This window comes from Falco peregrinus, chromosome 7, assembly GCF_023634155.1.
Source record: "Falco peregrinus isolate bFalPer1 chromosome 7, bFalPer1.pri, whole genome shotgun sequence".
NCBI lineage: Eukaryota > Metazoa > Chordata > Aves > Falconiformes > Falconidae > Falco > Falco peregrinus.
Window position 1 is genome coordinate 63,302,791 of NC_073727.1, and position 23,780 is coordinate 63,326,570.

The 23,780-nt window shown below is 47.6% G+C and overlaps 1 protein-coding gene across 1 annotated transcript in view; it reads right to left on the reverse strand.

The window, feature by feature from the left end:
• Window positions 1-10,343: 10,343 nt before the first annotated feature.
• Window positions 10,344-23,780, reverse strand: part of GRHL1 (grainyhead like transcription factor 1) — a 51,954-nt gene continuing 38,517 nt past the window's right edge. Inside the window, exons 10-16 of the mRNA XM_013299752.3 lie at window positions 22,431-22,518; window positions 20,062-20,201; window positions 18,619-18,656; window positions 18,428-18,516; window positions 16,547-16,632; window positions 14,713-14,777; window positions 10,344-13,520 (exon numbers count right to left, since the gene is read on the reverse strand). Coding sequence (XP_013155206.2) covers window positions 13,406-13,520; window positions 14,713-14,777; window positions 16,547-16,632; window positions 18,428-18,516; window positions 18,619-18,656; window positions 20,062-20,201; window positions 22,431-22,518 — 621 coding nt within the window. The 3' untranslated portion in view covers window positions 10,344-13,405. The remainder of the gene's footprint in view (window positions 13,521-14,712; window positions 14,778-16,546; window positions 16,633-18,427; window positions 18,517-18,618; window positions 18,657-20,061; window positions 20,202-22,430; window positions 22,519-23,780) is intronic.

The window sequence follows — 23,780 nt, forward strand, 5'->3', positions numbered from 1 at the left end:
GAGCTATCCCGTGCAGGAGATGTGAGAAGATACATCAGAAGAAATGAAAGAGTGCGATGCACATGTAAGATGGGTGTCCATCCCCTCTCCCTCCTCTGTTCTGCACTTGAAGGGTGGAGCAGTCGGAGCTGACACAGCCCCACATTGCCCCAAAATGTACTTGCTGGACTGTCAGCAGCAACCAGAGAAGAAAACACCACAAAGCAAATGAGGCAGCTCTGCCAGGTGGTGCCTGTCACCAGCTGATGGAAATGGCCGCAGCAGCCCCTGGCTGAGGGCGGGAGCAGGACCAGAGGCATTCACCCAGAGGGTGAACGCACTGACCTCAGGGGGAATAGCAGAGTTATAGAAGGGATTTACAGTCAGAGAGTTATAATGGGATATATGTGAAGAATGGGGGAGAGTGGGGGGGTGGGGGTGGGGAAGGGATATAAGGGATAACCACAAAGAATAGAGGAGGGAAAGGAAGAAAAGGAGAGGAAACAAAAGCAGACAGACCAACAAGGAAAATTTCTTGCTCAAATAAAGTCTGAATGCAAGAGTGATGATAAAGCCAGGGGCTTTTATACAGACTCTGGCCCTGGCTGGCAGTGAGAGTCTGTGTGAGCACGTTTGCATGGATTGCCTCTTTCTGAGCAAGCGGGCGCAGCCGTACAGACCGTTCAGCCTTTGGCTGCTGACGCTCTCGGCCTGTTGCCGTGCCCAGCAGCATCACAGAGCCGACAGGACACGGTCCCAACGTGCCGGCAGAGGCGAGGTGCTAGACAGCATGTAAGAGGGGAGGGGAGCGCAAACGTGCAGTCTGTCTGCACTGTCACACTGCATGTGGGCCAGCTGCCGAAGAGGAGACCTCCTTTATGGCTTCGGGCTGTCGAACAGCGCAACAAATCCCCCCCTGCTGCTGGGCAAGGAGCCCCAGCCTTCCCCGGCAAACTGCGTACGTGTCTGCTAGCAGGGACAGGCTGTGACACAGCAGCCTTTGCCCAAGGGGAGGACGAAAAGCACAGTCCTTGCGTGCCATCCCCAACTGGTGTGAGTCAAAAGTCAACTTTTTCCTCGCCTGCGCCTTTCGTATTCCCTTTCAGAAACAGATTGAACTTTCAGTACGTGGATAAGCATCCAAGGAGCGGGTAAGCAGCCAGAACAGCATAAGGAGACATAGCCAGGTTGTGGTGAAAGGAAAGGGTTTGAGAGAAGAGCCACACAAACTGTTTCCCACTTTATTTTGGATCCAGGGTGCTTACAGAAGAAACACACGCTGCCAGTTTTGGTGGGTTTTTGTTTTGGTTTTTTTTTTTTTTTTTTTCCTCCACTCCCAAAAACATGTTTCTACCTGAAGAAACACTGACTGCATCAAATGCTTCCTGAGACCTGGCAGCACTACAGAGGGGAATCACCACTCAAATAGACTTTTTCTGGGTATGTGAAACATAATGTTTTACTGAATTAAAAAAATCCAATCCACAAAGATTGATCACAGGTGAGGACCATCCAGAGATCCACCATAACAGAAATAATAAAGTAAGTGACAGTAATAAGTATGACACACTAGTGCACCATCTGCTCGCTCAAGTGCACCATCTGGTTTTTCTACTGCTGCTATTCATGCCCTGATCTTATTTTAGTGGCACCAGAAGATGGATTCAAATACCAGCAAAAATAAAAATGACATGTTATTTATTTATTGTTCTGCTTAAGTGGATGTCTTCATCGTTTTCACTGTTCTCTTGACCTCAATATTACTGTTAGCTAAACCCACGTGTGTTTTCTGACACACAGTATATTAAAGCGTTAGTAATGCTGACAGATGTTCCCCTCTTTTGGTCATCTCACAACTTGCTTGGGCAGGTATCAAGTCTATGTGCAGACATGTGCTTCATCCTGAATCATCTTTCACATTTTCTTAACTCTGAGGTGTTTTCATGTAGCACTTGGATGCTGGAAGACATCCCGTGTGACCAGAGACCAACTTCTGGACCACCAGACACAGTTCACACTCACAGTGGGGGGTGACCGGTGCCACAGACTTCCACCGGGCAGGAGCAGCCTCCGACATGGAGTTAGCCATGGTGTCCTCACAGTCAGAGAGAAGGTCCTCTAGTACCAACACTGCCACCTCCTCTAGGGCTTTGTCTTTAAGCTCCCGAGTAGTTGTGCAGCACTGAGCACAGTACGGTGCCCCAGGGAGGGCTGTGGGTGGGGGAATTTGATCACAGGTGTCCAGCTGTCTCATCATATGTGTTTAATTGTCTCTTCGCTGGCTCTCGGCCAAGGTCCATGTGTTGGTTGGAAGAGGTGGTCTTGGGTCACGCTTCTAAGCAGCTCTTAAAATAATTGTCCATTTTATTTCTGGGCTAGTGCCTTATCTGTACTTTTTCTCCTCCCATCCCAGGGTAACTCCTGACCTTGTGCTTCCCATGGAATTAATCGCTCACACATCCCTGGTCCACATGGCCCATCCTGCAGCCTCCCCTGCTCCTCCCTGGAGCTGTGTCTCCCACTCTTCCCTTCCACAGCCCTGCAGAAAGAGTCTCTCCCTCTCCCTTCTTGGCCCTCTCTTGGCAAAACGTTAAGAATAAGGAACATCCACACAAGAAAATAACCATCTTGGGCTGCAGTTAACAACCATCACAGAAAACAAGACAGATGGGGAGGCCGAGGAGAGGCAGGAGACCAATCAGGGCATCCTTGAACAGGAGTAAGCACGAGGACACGTGACAGAAGAAAAGGGGACAGATGAGATGGCCACCTTCAAGCAACTGCCCTCGGCACCAAACACACCTCTACTGCTGCCCTCCTGCACATGGATGTCCTCACACAAACCAAGGCTCAGCTCTGCTTGCCTCCAGACGTTTCCCAGCCAGAGCTGAAGAACCTGGCTGTGGGGCCACCAGCGCAGTGGGAGGGAACACGGTCCTCTCCACCTTGCCACGTGCAGATGCACAGGGACTGCAGTAGATGAGGAAGGGCCAGAAGCTGAGTTACCCCCACCCTGCATGCTCAGCTTCGCTTGCTGCTTCCTATCACATTGTAAGTGCCTGAAATGATGCCTGAGCGAGTGCCGCTGCAAATTTTGCTGTATGAAATCCTCCCCATGACAGCTAGCTGTCACACTACGCTGACATCCAAACCAAGATGCGATCGCTAACCCATTAAATTTATAAATAAACTCCTCTCCAACCAGTGCGGCTATGGCATCTCCTTCTTCCATTTCTCTTGGGCTGCACTGCACCCACTCCTCTCTCTGCCCCTCATTGCAGGGTCTCCACCTGCACTCACCTGACACCCTCCTTTGCCCTCCCAAATGTTGCTTGACAGGCGAAACAGCAGTGCTTTCAAAATCATGTCATCTCCAGCTGAGTCAGGCCATGCTCCCTCACAGGGGACAGGGTTTCCGTGTCCCTCTCCAATGCCACAATGGCAGGATGGATGGCTAAGCCAGGGACAAGGGCACAGCCTTGTTTCATGGCAGCTAAAGGAAAGGAGGGCATGAGCTGAGGGTGAAATTGCTTGTAAGGGTAATCTCTGCCCCCAGTGTTTGCCCTCAAACTGTGAAACTACTGATTATACACCCTGAGTGCCCTCTGTATATATTGTGCCAAAATCAACGCTGTGCTTTACAATTGACTGTATATATCCAACAAACACAATCTAATACAGGATTTTACTGCTGACAAATATGTTTTCCATTAAGAGCTGAGAAAATAAAAGCCACCTGTGTTCTTGTGCATCTTTGGGGTTTTTTGGGGGGGAATAGTCAGTAGCAATTGAGTCACTTAACAGTTTAAGTCACTGTCCTAGTGTCTATGGGGGGGTGTCTCACCCCAGCAATCTCCGTATCCTATCCCTGGCCCAGGCAAGGAGCTGGAAAACAGAAAATCCTGCTCTTGTGATACTTCTCCATCAGTCCTGCTGGTCACGGATCACTCAGTCTCCCCCAACCCACTTGCTCAGAAGCAGAACATACCCTGCTTGCTGCTTGGATAAAGCATCCTGCCAGGCTGGGCTGCTGAGTAGGAACTGATGCTTTTTCTGATAACTGGTGCTTGCTTGGACTTACTTGTTACTCTCCTTGCACAGCAGAGATCGTAACGCCTCCCTTCAAAGGAGCTTTCCCACTTAGTTTTACACTGTTTATGTAAAAAGGACAAGGAGTCCTGATGTTTTTCCACAGCATGGGTAAATCCTTGCGTCAGTCTGGGGCGTGCGCTTCCTCCCTGCTACTGTAGTGCTTCAAGATGTTAAGAGGACGCAACAAGATGACTAATGTGAAATAAACTCGGGCTCTAATGCTGGGCTGCAGCTTTTCTGGTTTGCAGCCACGCCATTTTCCCCTCCAGACTACGGGCGACACTGTTCATGCTGAATTTCTTTCCCCTTGGGCATCCTTCTGTGCTGCCAACAGAGCAGAGCAATGAGCCAGCACTGCACGTTGAGGTGCTTTTTCGGGGTGTGGGTGTTGTCCGGGGGTGCCCCCAGCTGCACGCCCCACGGGGGCTGCTAGGGGAGGCTGGTGGGAGAGGTGCAGCAGCCAGGCACGTGCTGCCTCCTTCGGGCTGCATCACTTTGCCCAAGTCTTACAGCCAGGATCCACAGCTGACCCTCGAGCAGTACTTAGGGTCTCTAGGTCCCTCCAACACACCTGATGAGGGGAGAGGTAGGTGACTGCCTAATGCCAAAAATCCACATTTCACATACCAGTTGTCATCCCCAATATCCCCAAGGGTCTGATTTTCCTCCTCTGCTGAGTAGGTGAAATACTCGATGCTTTTCTGCCCTGCAGGGCTTTGCTGGTCAACGTTTCCTCAGGGCTTTCAAGCTGAAGGAGCTTCAGCCACCTTCTTCCCACTACAGATTTCCTGTCCCCTCAGTTTTCACGTACTATCTGTCCTTCCCTGTAAAATCTGATTGCGCTTTCTGTTAGAAATAACCTCCTGCTCCCAGGCACAGCAAGACCTCCTCGCTGCTTGGTGGGCATCCCATGCTGCCGGGGTGCTGCCCAGGAGGGGGTGCGCTGGTTTTGATTGAGTTCCCGGTGGTGAAATAAGCTGTTTAACACTGATGGCTTACTCCACTCAAAACACTGGGATTGCTTTTTTCCTTTAACACCTTCCTTAGTTTTAATTCAGTTTGTGAGTAAAACTCATTTACATCATATTCAATACCAAGCTCTTTCCTCAGCACTCAGTGTTTTAGCCTAGGGAACGGAAAGCTGGAAAGGGGAGAGGAAAGTAGCAAAAAAGACTTGCCCAGAGCAAAGCCCCGAGATCCAGGATCTTCTTACCTTGATCTTACTACCTTGATCTTGTGATGTCTGTGAAGTGGAGCCCATCTCTAGTTAAAGCCCATGGTAGCTTGAGCAGGAAAATGTTGGGTGTACTGGGAGGTGGCTAAGCTCCAGGCTGTCCGTAAGGGGTTGCCTGGCACTCAGCTGTGGCCTGGTGAAGATGTTACCGATGGGCTGCACAGAACTTGAGTCTCTGGGGCTGTCAGGACACGTATGGGATGATGCTGCAGGGCTCACAGCATGGTGCCTGGGCATGGAGCTGTAACACCAATACCTGGCATCACCATCCGTCTGCTGGTCCTCTCTTCGCATCCCATGTTCAAGCCTCCCATCTCACCCACAAAGAAAGGTGCACCCCTTCCTTGTCTCACCTCCCACTTAGGCTCAAGCCTCAGTCCTAGGTGCTCTTGCCATGCCATTCTCTGAGTCTCCACTGTCCTTTCTGAGACACCCCAGCACCAGTAGGTACATTTTATTTTCACAGTTGTAACAAAGTCACCACTTTATCGCTCTGATCTCTTGGCACCGTTTCTTCCAGGAGACCCACCACATACCTTCACAGGACAAGAGGCACAAACCCAAACCCAGGAGGAGTTTCTGAATGTCAGAAAATACCTTTTTGCTGTGAGGGTGACCCAGCACTGGCACAGGTCGCCCAGGGTGGCTGTGGAGTCTCTATCCTTGGAGATGCACAGAAGCCTCCTGGACATGGTCCTGGACAACATGCTCCAGGTGGCCCTGCTTGAGCGAGGGGGTTGGACCAGATGGCTTCCAGGGGTCCCTCCCAACATCAACCATGCAGTGACCCTGTGAAGAGCAGCCTCAGGATGAACATTGACAGTTCTGCTAGATGGGAAAGAACACAGGCTGGGAAAAACCATGCTGCTTTCACCCCAAAACTCTCCCAACACACCTGGTGATGCCCAGCATCGTGGCTGAACTGAGCCCTGGCCACAGCTCCTTCTGTTCCACAAACGCCACCCCTACTTTTTTCCCAAGCCAAGTGATTGACCAAAATAAACTGAGCTGTGAACACCCTGCCTGAATACCATTAACCTGAAGGTTTGCATTTCCAAATTTACATTGCCAAAGACAGACTCGTCCAGCTGAGAGCTTATTTTTTCCCCAGTTCTACCAGTGTCAGGCCAGGTCCCCCTTCTCTGTTCACCTGGACATGAAATCCCAGCGCTGCTGCAGCCAGGCAGGTCCCCCCCAGCCAGTTTCCCACCCCTGCACTTTATGGCACTCACAGTCTGTCATGCTGTATTTACATCCACCTCAGCACCGTTGTCAGGGAGCTTGAATATGCTTCCTAAAAGCCTCAAGATGTACCTTCGTAGCAAAATAACAGCGGGGTAATGGATAGATGTAATGTAGCGTGAAGAAATCCTTGAGGATCCACAGAGAGAGGGTTTTCAAGACAGGGCGATGGGGGGAAATTCTGCCAAGAAATTAAATTTTGCAAGATGTGATGGTGTTGAAGAGCAACATTAACCTGAAGCATTTAGGAATTGGAAGATGGACCTGAAGAGAAAAAAAAACAAAAAGCAAAGGAGAATGGTTAGGGTCATAATCATCTTCTTCATTTATCTTCCTCTTGAGGCATCTTCCAAATTTCTTCTGCAGTCCTGGGTGAGGGCTCAAAATCTTCCTTTGAAAAAGCAGTAAGTCAGCACAGGGTCCTGAGGGTGCTGCTGGCCATGGATGGGGCAGCACCATGGTCCCTGGCCCCACAGCACATACGGACGAGCAGGGATGAGCTGTGCCTCTGCAGAGATCTGGTGGATTTGGGCCCCTCTCTCGTGAAACCATGGCCCCTGTGGTGCTCCGGGAAGCCAGAGGCATGCAGCATCCCCGCGGGCACAGCTCAGCCCCTGCCGAGGCCAGGCTGGGGGTCACTCGCAGGCAAAGCTCCGCACAGGACTGCCATGAGGTGCCAGCACATTTGGGAACGGCCACGTGGCACAGCAAGGGGTGATTTAAGCAGCAACAGATTCTATTTTTTCAGCTTGCTGATTTTATAACTGTCTCCTTTTGTCTCCACGCATTATCCTGACTTGAGGCTTTGTACGTGGCAAGTCTCGACCAGCCTCTTGCCTGCAACCTGGGCTCTTTTTTAAGCACACAGAGCAGAAGCAAGTGGGTGAGCAAAGGCTGGTTTAGGGCCCTGACACCCACAAGATGGGGGACCCAGCACCGCTGCCCCCTCAAAAGCCCTTGGGCAGCACTGGCTGACAGGCTCAAAGCAAAGTATTTCAAACAAGAAGAATCATGGAGCAGAGACTGTGGAGAACGTGACCTGCAGAGCTGACCACTGAGCAATCATTTTTATTTTATTTACTTATTAATGTTTGCAAAGCTCATGTAATCATTTACTTTAAAAAACAAACAAACAAGCAAACCTTATCACGACAGAATTAAAAGCAGCATCAAACCAAGTGCTGGCAACAACCCCAGCGCCACTGGCACAGCTGCCTGGCAGACCCAGTGCCAAGCCCTGCGCTCCTGTGCCCTTGTCCCTGGTCACCCAGTCACCCCTTCGAGCAGGAGGGGTCCCCACTGATGGCAGCCCCTCTAGCCAATGCACCTGTCCAGGCAGGGGACCGGGCTCTGCCTGGGCATGTGCTGATGGCTGGAGTGGGCAAGTTGGCCCAAGCTGAGCTGCTCAGCAGCAGTGGCAGGACTGCAGCCTCTTTGCCCTAAGCCACTGACCCCAGAGACTGTGGGTGCCGACTCAACAGGGCAGCAGGGCCAGCGCTGCCTGGCCAGGGCTCCATCCAGCTCCCCTCACCGGCAGGGCACTGAGGAACCGTGGGACTTCATTTCCCTGGTGCTGAGGAACGGATTTGCCCACCTTTCCCCTCCTCACTTCACCCCCACTCCAGATTTCACTCCAATTCACACTGTCTCTTCCAGCCTGATGGCAGCCAGCCACCCACGCACCATGTTCCCTCATCCCTCGCTGCCATCGATCCCTGAGCCTGGGGCTGTCCCCACCTCCAGGTATCAAATCCCCAAGAGGGACAGATGTTTTTCTACCATGTTCCCACTCTTCCGAGCTGCTGCCAGGCTCCACCATGCACCTTTCCCCTGCCTGGCACGTGCTTCCCACCCATCGAACTGCAGCGGAGGTGACAGACTTGCCGGCCTGCGCCAGGCTTGGGATGCTGCTGGAGATGACCAGCGCTGCAGCAGGAGCATGCAAGTTCGATGCCATTGACAGTGGTCACCAGCTGGCATTTGTGCACTCACCTGCAGCCTGCAGGATGGCCATGCTGGAGAGATGACAAAACAAATAAAGCTTAAGCCAGCAGGCATGCCATCCATCCACAAGCTGTGTGTGCAGGCAAACAGGTTGATGGGATAATGGAGCATTGCCCTGTGCAAACAAGGGACTGTAAGACACACCAAAACCCTGAAACCACCCCAGCCACTGAAACTAGCCAAGAAGAAAAGTCAAAATATCCCTTCTACAGTACTGTCAGCTATGCAGAGGTATCCAACAAAGAGTGCTGTGGTATGGTGGGGTAAGACTGTCCAAGGACAAACAGCAAAAGTAGTTATAAGAGCTCGTATTTTTTCACTGGACCAATTAATCTAGTTGAGGTGCGATCTAAAATCTAGTATTAATAATTTAACCATAATAATAAATCAAATCACTTAAAATACCAAAACAAAACAGAGGACCGCGTAAGCTCCTTGCTCTTGCAAAGCCTCAAGAAAAAGCTCTGGCAATGAACAAACAGACCCATCAAGAAGCTGGAGGCTGCTGCAGAAGTTGGCTTTCCCATACGAAAAAAAGATCAGGTCTTAAAAGCTTAACTAAATGTGTTATTACAGCCCTGAGTGCCGCCCCAGGGAAGCAGCATGGATCTCGCTGGAAGGCTGCCTGGCTTGGGAGCTCAAAGCTGCAGCTTCGGGATTTCACCTTCACTTTCTTTAAATTCACTTGAACAGGAAAGGGCTGACAGGGCTGCAGGAGGAGAGGGCTGGCGCAGGTGCACACGCACACCATGTAAAGGCTCAGGAAGACAAAGGTATCCCTCGGCCAGAGAGGGGGTAGCAGCCGTTTCGCAGCCAGCCCCACAGCAGATCCAGCCTCACGCCGATGTCTGCTGCGGGATGGCCACCATGCTGCAAACCAACTGTACCAGGGTCTAAACCCCGCTCAACCTTTCAGCAGGCACCAGCTTGGGTGGAGATGACACTCGGCATCCCCCAGCACCTTTGCATCACCCAGGACACACCATGACATGCCAGGTGATGCCCTGCAGCACCTTCCTACATCTGGGACACAAACTCCACAAGTGCAGCCTGTACAAGAACTAGAAATAAGAAAGCGTTACCAGCCTTTTTCTAGCACAGAAATCTGCCACCCACGCTGTTCCCCACCAAGCCCCAGGCACGCCGATGCAAGCCCAGCGACTGGGAAGGTGCCGGCACAGAAGCCGCCCCAGGGCAGCACCCTGCAACCACTGCAGGGGCTGGGGAGCCAAAGCAAAAGCTTGTAGAGACATTTCCTGACAGGGAAAAAAAAAAAAAAAACAAAACCCAACCAAAAAACAAAAGACGTGAACACCGCTCCAGACATTAGAGCAACAGTGACATTAGGATTACCCTGGAGAATTAGCACGGACTTTAACCGAGTGTTTTCATCTTGGGAAAGTCAGTGCCTGCAGCTTCACCCGCTGTGCCCCACACACCGCCCAGGAAGCCCTAGTTTGGACCAGCTCCTCCTGGAAAGACACCCACCCCTCCCTGTGGCCCTGGCAGCTACTCAAAGCACCTCAGCCTTGGCAGGGCTGGAAGACCACAGCTTGTCCCCTCCACACCCACAGTGACAGGAGATCCCCACCCACCGCTGCACAGGGCACACAAGGTGGCACAACCCTCGAGGCTTTTGCTCGACCTCCAGCACTGACCATCAGGCATCTTATATGGAAATAAGAGCAAGGCTGGCGGTGGGATTATTTGGGGATTTTGCTTTGTAGACCCCCTGTCAAAGGAAAAATAGAAAACACATGTGCTGTGTCCCCTTTATGTAAAAGGCTCATCATTAGAAATGAACATATAAAATTTAATAGCTTGGTTTAAAATACATTTTCAATTAAAAAACAGCAGGCAAAACAACAAAAAAAAAATCAGTTTCATAAAACATACATGACATTGCTGCTACTGTTACAAGACCCGTGTCCCAGAATATCTTATAGTGGAAAACAATCGTCAAGATTTAGTTCACATACTTCATTAAGCAGTAAAAAGAAATAACATTCATGTCAATCTTACCTCTACAGAGATTCTAAATCTACTTCCCTGACCCTAGACTGAGTTTCTGTAATAAAACTTCCTTTTTTGATAAAAATGTGTAAATATATATATGTATTCTATATATCAGGTTTTAAAAAAATTCCCTTGCCATAGTAACGTTATTCCTGTGACCGATGAAGGGAAGCCCAAGCGGTGTGTTGGTGTCGGCTGGGTACAAGTCCCACGGCCACGCTGCTCTGCGGCGGTGGGTTCCTGCACAGGGTGGCGTGTGTAGGTCCCAGTCTCTTCAGCAGCGTGCTCCTTCCGCACCCCCACAGCCGTGGATGCATCCACGCGGAGTTTGCTCGGCTCTGGCCACAGAGCAGAGGGGAGCAGGTGGTGCCCAGCACGGTGGCAAAGCCTCTGTGGGGCCCCATCAGTGGAGGAGGAGGGAGGAGGGGAGAATGGAGTGGTCTATGAACCAGCTCAGGATTGGTCCCAATACAACTCCCAAAATACTCTATTTCATATAAAACATTAAAAAAATATGGTGGGGAGGGACTTCAAGTGACCACCTTGTATCAGCACCGAGGGAGAATCAACTGTATCTTTCAGTCCAGAGATGCCTTTGCCCAGAGTGGCTCTGAAGACCTCTGACATCAAGCTCCACCGCCTCCCTGGGCAGCCTGCTCTTCTCACCAGAGAAAACCACCGACACCCAACCTGAATTTCTGCAATTTACGCCCACTGCTTCTTGTTGTGCTTGTGATGGACAGGGAGAATGCTTCCATGTCACGGGAGGCTGCTCCCCTCACCCTTCCCTTCTGAAGATGACCCCTCACCAGGCAACTTATCCAGCCCCTCCTCCTCAGAAGCCACAAGCTCCGGCTGAAGGAGCAGGCGGTCTGGCCTCTCCAGGACACCCGATAGGACTAGGCTCTGCTGGGAGGGCACCACGCTCCGGCAGAGGCCTCTGCCATGCCAAGTAGAGCAAAAGGCAGGCTCCTATTTCTTGCAAGCCATGCCCCTGTCTATCAACTCGACATGGCATTCGCCTCCCTCTTCCCAACAGCAGCATGACACAGCTGAACGATGTTCCATTACAATTCGTTAACTGTTAAGTAGAATTGTTAACCATTAAGTAGAATCATATCCTACTGTTCTGGACTATTTCTCCAGCCTATCCTGATCAACCTTCATGTCCTAGGTGAGGCATGTGCAGCTTTGTGCTGCCTGAAAACACGATAAACCTCTCTCATTACCCCGATCCCTAACAAAAGCACTGACACTGGACCTGGTACTCATGCTCATCTACTCACCCTGCAACGCAGGTTTCCACCTTCCATCCGAGTGCTGCTTAGATGTTCCTCTCTCACTTGCTGCTAACCAGAGGGTGCCTTTCCTTCATAAGCACACGCACATAAGTAAATACTGTACCATCGACTGCAGAGCAGTATTTTTGGGAGGTATCTGGCACTCCCAGCTGGGGCTAGGTTCAGGACACCTGCTACCAGCTGCCCCTGTCTGATCTCTCCGCCTCAGCAGCGGGTCAGTGCGATGTACACACACCAGGGACACCCAGCCTGCTTGCAGCCTAGTTCCTGCTAAGGCTTGGCCTGCTAAGCTGGGATGCCACCTTCCTCTCTCAAAAGCCTTGTGGCTGCACTTCCAGTTGTTAGCATCCTAGGACCTTGCAAGCTGGCTGCAACCCATGGGTATTATCTAGTCTGAGCTGCTGTTGCGGGCAGCATCCAGCTGAGCCTTAAGTACGCTGCTACAGAAAAAAAAAAATCCACCCTCCAGAAGACTGTCTTCCCAACCCCCAGAAGTGCAATTCCAAGGAAACTGCATCTGCTCAGCTCCTCTTGGGACTCAGCTCTCAGACTTGGCCCACATCACCTCCCAGGGCAGCATTACACAGCTGTTTCAGGGCTCAAAGTGGCAGTTCATAGGAGAAGCCAGGACTGCCGTCACCTGGCTGTGCAGGACGGTTTAGGAGAGAGCCAGTACCTTTCTCTTTCCAGACAGGAAGATTCGTGTTGAACAAGCAGGTCTCTTGTGCCTTCTGTGAACATACAAACACGTGCTCACCTTTGGTGCGTGTTAAGGGTTTGTCTGTTTTTTAAATAGCTACGTTAAATATCTGTTTTCTCTGTATATGGCATCCTTTTAGATGGGCTTCATTGCATATATTCACGGTATATACAGAACACCATATTTATATATATTATATATCACGTGTATGTACACATTTACAAACCTTCAAAAATATATTGCACTTATATACAATATAGCTTCATCTGATGAGAGTTCACACAGTTACTAAGGCGAGTTCTTCATAAGCAAGGCAGTTTTACATTCCCTCCAAATGACACAAGTGATTTCAACAGTCTGCCCTGTTCACGAGTAAACATTATAAAGACTTTTCTCTAACCTGCACGCAATTCCTGCTAGTACCAATTAGTAGTTTTGCAGCTTTACCTAGCAGAAAACAGTCCAATAAAACGGCATCAGCTGATAACAGGCTCAAACATGGTTACCAAATAGATAAATACGACATCACCACACTAAAAGGCCACCTTCCAGGAGTTTTCCCCTCCCTCATTTACTAGTGTTTTATACATGCTCTATATTTAATTGCTGATCTTTGCTTGCTCATTTCAAGTGCAAATAAGGTCATGAGCATTACAACGTTCTTTGTAAAGAACAGAAACACAAATGTATTAAGCAAAACCACTGCTCTGCTCCCCAGAACAAGTCACCACCTGGCTTTCTTCTGGAGAAGGTGATTAGCGTTTTGCCCAACATACTAAATTATGGGAAAATGTTCACTTGAGACCTTTGTTCAAAACCCACGGAGGATCTGTGATCTTAGATCTCAGTCAGAGTGAGCTTGTAAGATCCTCCAACTTCTTCAATTTGCAGCTGGAAGGTATCTTCATTTGAATAGTGTTTCACGATGTTATCGTCCATGTTGACCAGAATTCTGGAAAAATAAAGTCAGTCAGGGACATATTACAGTTCTAAATACCCAAGACAGCAAAGGCACCCTCAAACCTCGGAGAGCCTGGGCTGTCCAGGGGTAACGCAAGATCCCCGCTCACCTATCTGACTTGTTGCTTCCCACAGCAGATCTAGCTGTCCTTACCTAAACCCTCCATCAAGGCTTGCAGCCATGTTTTTAGGATCTGAATAAAAGTGTAAGTCTGGCTCCTGGATCAGGGAAGGAGAGATATCTTGGAACCGGCAGAAAATCCTTCTGAAGATGCAGGCACCTGGGGAGCCTTGGGGCTCTGAACTGATTGGTTTGATGGCTACAAACAACCAGCACAAAACCCTACAGAGCTTGCAGGGAAGAAACCGCTGATGCTTGGCCACTCCTTTCATTTGCCAGAAATGACAATACCTGTGTGTTTGTGCACACACACTTGCAATAGCGGTCCTCAGCAGTGGTTTAACTACCATAAATTTGAAACATTTGCAGTTATTCTGGCAGAGTAATTCTGCTCTGAGAGCACAATCCTCGAAACTACATTCCAAAGGTGATTAAAGGACCTAATTTTCTGGCCAGAAGGGCTCTGGGGAAGGGGCTGAGACAGCAAAGTGACTTTAGAGAAAAACCAAGAAAACTACTGAGAGATTAAAAGGAAAAACAAAAGCAGACAATGTTCAGGAACTCCATTATTTATGCTACAAAATAAAAGACAGTGGAGCATGGCCTCTGTGGGGAATGGGCACTTTGCAATAAAGTTCTCCTCAATTTAGCCCACAAAATGACAAGCAGGTTTAACAACTGTAACCAAATGCAGAGACAGTGAGTACAGTTAACCACCGGAACAATTTAACATGGGTTGAAGTAGGTTCTTCATCACTGGGAGTCTTTAAACAAACTGAACTCTTTTTCCTGATATGATCAACTCTGGTTCAAATGGCAATTAACTCAGAGAGGTTCTGTGACTCGTATTTACCCAGGAAGTCAAACCACATATTTCTATAGGACCCTTCCGGTCTTCAGCTCTATGAATGACATTGGAATGTGTGTACATTGCGTGAACATATCCATAAATAGCATTTGCATATGTACAGTGCATAAAGGAATTATAAAGCAGATTTGCCTTCAGGTTTGAGAGGAAAAAAGTTCATGTTCTCAGACAGTTGCTGAATAGGTACATACTCACCCTTTTTTACATTTTTTGAAGATTTTTCCTATTTTATCAAAAGGAACGTCGTACTTGTCAGATATCTAGAACAAAATAAAGCAAGCGCTGGTGAAGCAAGGAGGCTGCTGGCATTGTCTTCCACTTACTATCTTACAGAAAAGAACAAAAAAAAAAAATGCCTGCAGATGAGAACAACTGCTCTGCTCTATAAAAGCAATACTAAATCCTAAACTATAGCATATACCTACAGAGGAGAACCCCTCTGCAGTTTGCCAACTTCTGTGGAAAAAGTTTAATTAAGTTCTGAACCTGACTACTGACTTCCCATTCAGCAACGCTTTGCCCCCACACCAAAAAGCCCATGCATTAAAAAACCACCCCACACCCTGGTTCTCATTTTCTCGCGGCTGTCTGTTCTCTTAGCATACTGAAAAACATTTTTAAATTCAGTGCCAGAGGGATCAAGTGAAAACTAGACATCACAGTGGCTGATGCAGGAAGAAAACAGCAACAAAGTGAAGACCTCTGCTGCTAAGGTCACTAGCTGATCAGCAGTGTCCCCTTTACCCAACAGGGTGACCTCAACGTGAAACCACAGCCACTAACCATGGCACTTCACTGTACAAATCTCCAGAAAGTCACGAGGTCAGTAACCTTAAGCCAGTTTACTTTGGCAAATTGCTCTCACACACTGACAGGAACTACCAAACAATGTGCCATTTCAGTATGCAAAAGTACAGGGGTTTCATCCAGGCTACAGCTCTGGGCGCTTGCTTTAAAAAGTCCAAGTTGAACAACAAGGATGCAGCTTCACTTCAGGACCACACAAGGTAAGGGAGGACTTCCTAGCCTTCAATCCCCCTCCCCGTTAGCCCCCACTTCCAGCCTGCCTGTGCTGGTAAAGCTCCACAGCCAGGAAGAGAGAGCTTCAGCTTATAGAACCATCTGTGGGTCCCAAAGCCAATGGCAAGACCCAGCTGTACAGCCCCAAAGCCTCCATCCTCTTGAGCATCGACAAAGCATAAATCACAAAGAGACAGCCAGAAACGTCGGTTTTGAGCTTGTGCCAAACATTACACCACTCCTCAGAGTTAAGCTCTGTGTTTCCTTTGCAGCACTGCAGCAGCAGGGATAGTGAAAGGCTATTTTGGAAGTCAAGCACCAGACAGCAATTTTACGCATGTGTGCACAGATATGTAAAAGTCTTCAAGCACATTCAGAGGCTGGGGCTTGGAGCTCTTCATAAGCAGGTTATGAAAGGGGAGCAGAAGCCCCCAAATAAGGCTTTGAAAGACTGAAAATAAACTCAAGCCACTAAACACATTCTGGAAATCACTACATCTTGCAATTAAAATACCCTCTCTGACAGGAGGGACATGCATAGTGGAAGTCTGTTGAGTGTTTTTTGATGTAGCTTGGAAAAGACCTACAAGGCTGCTTCTGCAACTTGGCCAAAGCAGAGCTTGCATAAGAAGGGAGCCTTCCATTCCAGTGCCTGTCATTTTGGGAGTCCTTCAGGTGTGCAGTCACCGAACTTGACACACCTGGATTTTCAGGAAGGCTCAGAAACACTTTCTCACACCCAGACCCCACAGATGGGGACTAAGGTACTTAAAAGGGAAGCTTCCTGAAGTCCCTTAATAACAAATTAAAGCATTATTTACATTCATTTCCATGTGACTGAAAGGAAGTCACTCTTACGCTTCTTATCCAGAAGTGCAGGAACACAGGGGTACAAGCTGCGACTGAGAGCCTAGCTCCTGTGACTGCCCAGTGCCTGACGACTGGCCAGCCCGGACTACACTCACTTTTTCTCAAACTGGAGGCAAGGACTGTAAAACCTATTACTTACTGCTTCCATTAGACCTTTCAGAGACGGCGTCTTTAACATTAGTGCATCAAAGACTTCCTCTGACTCTTTTCGGACATAAAGCAACACTGAAAAGCAAATTGGAGAGAGGAATTAATTGCATAGTTGCTCCTCAGAGAATACCTGTATATGATAGTGGCTAAGCACACAGTAACATACACTGAGGATCTTGTGAAGAGATACACATACATACATTCAATGTGCATTGAAGACTGCATCACAAACACTCGTAGCTAGATTAGCTCAAACCATACTTTTTCACACAGAAATATGACATGCTCAAACATCTTTACTGTCAAAATACTTTTAAGTTGCTCTTACTTGATATTTTCTCTATTATTTGAAACAAGGTCATATTTGAAACACGAGAAGGAGGAACACAAAACATGGAGCTTTGAGACTCCTGGGTCCTTCTGTATCTCACAGGTCATTTGCCGTAAGACTTCACAAAATAATAGGATTTGACAGATGCTACCACAGCAGGTGAAACCATCCTGGCCACCTCCTCATTTTTAAATGATTTGTACAATCCTCTGTTCCTCCTACGCTGTCTCATCTCTCTTCCTACCCCCTGCCATGTTTCAGTAATACTCATACCACCACAGCTGACATACAATGCAGACTTCGTGTCCTGCTAGGAGGGGAATGAAAGAGTAAGAAACCAAATTAGGTAAGCATCCCTAGCATTCTCAAACTAGCAGAGAGTCATTGTACGTAACAACAGCCTCATTAAAAACTGCATTACGGCTGAGGAATAAGCCATGAGAGCAAGAAAGCTTGGACCTTTAACAGCTTTGCTGTCTTTAATCCATCTTCTAATGACTAGGTACTGCAGCCTGGATTATTTACAAGGGTTCATCAGCCACAGCTTTGACACACCTGCAACAGGGAACAAATACTGGCGTATCTAGTTGAAGGTGAACTCAGGACAGCACAGCACCTTGACGGATTTCTTCTGCTAAAAGCAGGTTTAAGAAAAGAAGGACTACAGATTTAAAAAAACTGACAACACCACACACACTCTGTTACAGCACAAGTTGGATGATACACCAGGCCAAAGGAGAAAGAATCTCATGGGTCTCATTTTATGGCATATAGCAAAGCCAAGAAGTCAGATTTCCTTTTAGAAAATCCATCCTTCCTTACCAGTTTATCCAGACTACAGAAATGTAGCCCCCATTAAGGTCAGATTCACTAGACTTAATCTTCACCGCATCACAAATTTAATCCTCCCTTTTTTAATTCTTTAAGCTTTGTGGTGGTCCTTCCACACAACAGTCGTCAGGCAGATAATCCTCTACACCATCCCCAAAGGGACCTCTCATCTCCTTCCACAACACCACAGCAACATTCAATCCCATATCAAACTGCAAAGGTTGACAACAGGTTAAAAATAAGCAGAATATTCTCTCAGTTTGGCTCTCAGCAGTGAACAGCCTATTTTCCAGCACCTTGAAAGATGCAACAGTTTTGTACCCAGAACAGTTCTTGGCATTCATTGCTTAATCTACTACAAAATACTTCTGAAATCTTCTCTAGGACTTTATGTGATGAATTCTCTCCCCCAATTCACCAAGGAGATTGGTAAGGTGCTCACCTCTCCGAGTCTCTTTCCTTACAGGCTCAAAGCCAATTAGTGTCCGAGTTGGCAGAAAACCGCAGGAATTTTGACATTGTAAAAGATTTGTGGAGCTAAACTACATCCTGATATACAAACTCTTTCTATTACTACTCAAATACAGAAAAATCAGGCTGAAGCATACCCCAAAATAAATTAACAAAACCCCTCTCTAACATCAGCTGCATCTCTCTATCATGATGGACAAATAAAATAATCCAGTCTCTGGAAGAAAAAAATAATACCTCTTTTTGGTTCTTCTATTCTGGCCATCTTATTCGGAGTAGCAATGAAGTCCTCTTCACTGATATAGGCTCCTCTCTTTAGGTTAGAGCTGTCATTGACAGGGCAAAAAGTCAGCGGCAGTACAATTACAGGGACCTACCCCTCTGTCTGAGGGCAGGACTTCAGCAGGCTGAAGTAGTGCAGCTCTTACCTTTCACCCTCCAGTTCTTCTGAAGCAACAGGAAGGACCTTTTAAAACAAAGGGGAGATTTTCTTGACATACACAGAAAAAAACAGGCTGAATTAGCTAGCTAGTGAGAACTTTACATAGTACTTAAAAACACTACAAAGGGCTCTAAACGCTACAAAACAAAACTGCATAAGGACAGACACATTAGCTGGTGTAACACGGTTGTATCAGCAACGCTTTCCCCATGGCTCTAAGTGCTGTGAATAGTGACTTAGCAGTAGCTCCGTCTGTGTTAGAGAGTCAGTCACTGGCACAGAACCACCACCCTGCTGCACCTGGCATGAGCAGAGGTCCAACAGCATAAAGCTAAAGGAGAGGGAGCCCCTGAGCTGCTGCAGGAGCTGCAAGAGAGGCGGATGCTCACCCACCTGACTCACTCACAAGCGCATCAGTACAGGACACAGGGGAAACCAAGGCTGTCAAGTAGGGAGTCAGCCACAAGTACACTACTAGAAGTAAGATGCATTGGTCCAAGGAATATTGGCCTTTGTTTTAATACACAAATAATACTTGTGCGTAAGGTTGTGAAAATTTTGTCCAGAACTAGAATTCACTTTCTCTTATCTTTCAATCCTGTATCGAAACATCATTTGGCCCTATCTTCTAAAAGCCAGTGAGCACCTTTAACTTTGTCATAAAAGGGAAATGAAAGGATCTCTGATGAGAGAGACAGGAACATACAAGAGCTAACCAGCTTTCTATCTGGACTAATGCAATCTCCTGACATACCTCAGAACCAGAGCCTTTGTAGGAAAACAGGTGGAAAAGTCAGCCTTACAGATACAAGTTTAATCTCTATCCCTGCTAGGAGTTTAGGCAAGGCTCTTAAAAAGTAAGATTTAGATTACGTTAGAGCGTGCCAGAACTCCCAGCACAGCAAAGTTCAAGATTTTGAAACTTAGTTGCACTCTAGTTTTTTTTCCCTTCCAGTTTCCTGTCAGCTGGGACTTTCCAGGAATGCTGAGGCAGGGCACTCTGGCAGCGGATCACAGAGCTGACACACTTCCCAGTTCCACAGAACGGATTTTCACCCTGCAGCAACAGGCTAGAGGAGCCCGTGGTCTACAGCAGCGCCCCAGGAACTCAACGGACTTTACAAAAGACGACCAGTCTGCAGTTCATTCAATGAATTCTCAACTAGACATGCTGTGGAAAAATCCTTTCAGGTTCATGGAAACAGGAGTTCCCAGGAAAATAATTTAATGAGAAAACATCCCCATTTAACTCCAGCCAATGCATCTACAGCAACATCTCTTGCTCACACTAGACTCAGCCTGTGTTTGTTTACAGCATCACTGCAGACAGTCTGGCACTTCATATGTATATACGTACACAGAGCATCCCAGGCTTTTTGCAGATACATCCCACAGCCTCCTTATCCCCACGCCCATGAGCTTTACTTACATGAGCCCCACGCTGAAGATTTGCAAAGTGAACGTCAGGAATGAAAAGGACAGGCTGAGTGTCTAGATCCATGAAGGGCTTGAAGATGGTGATGTCCGTACGTTTGTGTGAGGGAAGCATGGGCACTTTGACATCAGAAACTGTAGAGACCAAAGATTGGAATGAAGGATAGTGAAGGCACTGACGAGGCTACGGCTCTCCTATATAACTTAAAGGCACATACACTGTTGAATAAGAGTACTCTGTAGTCAGGGTCAAAGGGAGAAGCTCCCGCGGTGGAGGAGTTTGAACCTGGGTTGTCCACCCCAGATGAGGGTCTGGACCCTGAGAAAACAGCTTATTTCACAGAGCTATTAGAATTTTGCTCCACCTCTTCCAAGTGAGTTGCTTGATTTTGTTTATACATTAAACTGGGCTGGAGAATGGTCTGGCCATTCACCCCAACATAGGAACCTAGATCTTTCATGTACCAAACAAACCATCTGAACAGGGCAAAAGCTAGTCCAAGCCTCCCCCTTTCTCCCTATCCATTCCCTCAGAAGGTCATTGGATTTCCCATACCGGGAAGGCAGCAAGATGGCAAACAAAGAGACAACTTGCAACCCCCGTGGTTCCTGTTAGAAGCCTCTCAAAGAGACAGCAGCACAGAAGCACTTTCACACTACAGAGGTAGTACAAATGCTCTTCCTTGCAAGATGCTACATGTAGAATTACATGTCAATTCCACACTTTCAGATTTTACATTTTTGTTCAACTCATTGTTCATCCTGGTCACCTCAAGCTGCCAGACCCTAATTCGACCCCCACCAGGACCCGCACTGTCTCCCACAGAGTCACGACACACCAGCTGACGTGATACAAGCCACCAAGGGGACAGATTTCACCCACAAAGACCCCCTTGGGAGACAGCGAGGCAGGAGGTGCCTTAAACTGCATTTCAGAGACGTTCGTGTCAAGCTGACCCCAACTGAAGACTTCATTTTACCAAGTGAAAACATTTCAATTTTGGGTCAAACCAACCACAAACAAAATGCTTCATTTCTCATGTCCCCAGTGGAAAATACACTTTTTTTTTTCTTTGCAAAACTTATTATTTAAAGATTGCTCCATCCCTGTAAAAATAACTTTGACCAAAAGCCACAAACTATTTCTGCTGTTGATGAGTCCATGCGCACATGGCATTTGTAAGCCTGGAGGTGGATATAAAAGCTTATGGCTTAAAGCAATCAAAAACTTCCCAACCAAGAACTAAACAGCAACGGATTGTACTTTCCAGGGAAATAAAGGTCACATCATCAGGCTAAGCCCAAGCCTAGGAAATTCATACTGGAAAGCAGCTTTTGTAGAATTGTAAGATGCTGGAAATCTCTGCTGAAACCATACTTTCCAGCCATTACACAAAGGGCTGCATGCAGTAATCTTCTGGGAGCTGTTGAGGCTACTGTATTTGTAAAACACTAAGTGTGCTAAACCTACCTTTCACAATGTACTTTGGGAAAAAACCCCAGCCCTTTCTGCAACTGCCCTTGAGCAAATGGATTCTCTTGTAGCTGCTCCAGCAGCCTGTACCTGCTTTGTCAGGAAAATCCTGCCCAGCAAGCTGAGGTGCATGCTTGTTGAACCAGTTGGACCATTAATAGCACAGCTCTGACAAGCACACAGAGCAGAACAAGGGAGAGCATGCACCCGCCCTGTGCAAAGGAAGACCAAGAAGATGCATTTTCCTCTAAGCAGCTCTGCTGGGGAATAACTAGTCATCCAAACGCAGAATCTGCTGCGGTCATCTGCAGCAGTTAAAGGAAAGATGCTCAGCAGGAAGAAGCTCCACAGCCTTTACATATTACAGTGCTGAGGCCTTCACATGTGCAGAAACAACTTCTATTGAAATTATTTACTAAGGACCATTTACTCTGAAAGAGTGGGTACAGGGCTGGGAGGCTGGAGGCTCAGTCCCAAGGCTGCCACTGCCTTGCTGCAGAGTTGTAAATACATTTTTAGCATATATTAAAGCCCAAGTTCAGGATCAAGCTGGAAACATTTGGAACGGCTCCAGTTCTTGCTGCTCACTGGAGCTGCAGGGGTCCAGCAGCGCCCAAGAAGCCCACACTCACCCTGTCACTTCAACTGCTAAAACCCATACCTGACTGAATACGTAGCAGCACCCCGTCTTGGACAGGAAGAACTATGTAGAAGTCAAGTCCTAAGTGACCCAGTATATTGCAAAGCACAACTAATGACTCCACAAGCAATGCTTAAAACAAGTGTTATTCCATAGGGAATAAAAATTGACTTAAGGTCTACTGCACAGGCTATTTGTAGCCAAAATAAGTTCTCATATTTAAAATACTGATGGAGTAATTTCTACTTACAGGCATTCAGCTGAGAGCTGGGGTCAGTGCACTTGCCTTTTCTTTTGCTTTGCTTTCGCTCTTCATCCCTGATCTTCCTCTCTGCTCCCTGCCAGACAAGAGATAAGGGAAGGGGAGAGAGAGACAGAAGGTCTTTTTAGTTTTTTGGCTTTTTTTCAGTTGCAGGGGCAGGAACACTGATTCTTCCAGAGCTGTGTTTGTGGAGGTCAGCTCCATGGTACCTGAGCTGCTGGTTTGCCAAAATGTGCCAAACTTGAGATCTGTTTACCTTTGAATCCAGTCACCTAATGAAATTCAACAACCATATCCAAGATACAAACGCTTGGATTTTCTTTCAAGTCAGATGAAGAATATGATGACAAAAGATATCCACAGCTATTACAACTGCATGAAGTGTGAGATCAGATTATATCTGAAGTGTTCAAAACAGCAGCAACAAAAAAATTCACAAGTTCCCTCAGTTTTAAGAGTTCACTAGATCATTATCAAATCCTGATCTGTAAAAGTCACACCACACTTGTATCACCAAGTGCAAGATACCTTCCTGCACGTTGCACATCCAGTTGGCAGCAGCTATACCAGCCTTTACTGATCTCAAGCTGCAGACATGCACCATTTTAAAGCAGGTATTGTTTCTTCTTTTTTATCAGGGCCAGGCTATGACGGAATCCACAGATACCTCACTGGGTTCATGCCCGCACAGTTCCTGGCCCTCCAAACGAAGCAGAAGTAGGGAGGGCACCATATTTTCTGCAAGGTGCAGGCTGCTATGACAGAGAGGACAGAATGTGGTTTGTATTAGAATCACATGCATTCCTCCAGCTCTGCCCAGGTGCCGTACGTGACTTGGTTAAGTCAGGGATGTCACGCTGCCAGGTGCATGAAGTCATAAGCCCATAGTAGATCCCCAGTACTCAATCCTGGTGCTACTACCAGATCACTGCCCAAACTGGTATACACAAGTTCTACCTGTCTGCCAACACCCTCCCGCAAAGCAAGGTAAAAGGTAACAGTTACCTGGCCACAGGAAGTCATTATTTCCCATTCCCACCTCTGCAAAGCTGCCAAAACATAGCCAACATCCTTGTGTAGTGCTGGGGGAAGGCTAGATTAGCTATGGCAAATGAGAAGTCAAAAAGCACGTGGCAACGAGGTGGGAAATGGTGCCTAGCATTGCATCGGAGAAGGGCAACAGCCTTCCTAACCTTCCAGTAAATTAATACCCTATAGGTGACAGGATGCCTATGCCTGCTAGGTAGCAGTGGGCACGTCTGCACTAGCAATAAAAAGGAAAATTGGCCAAGACATTTGATGTGCATTAACATACATCACCTTTTCTCCCACCTAACA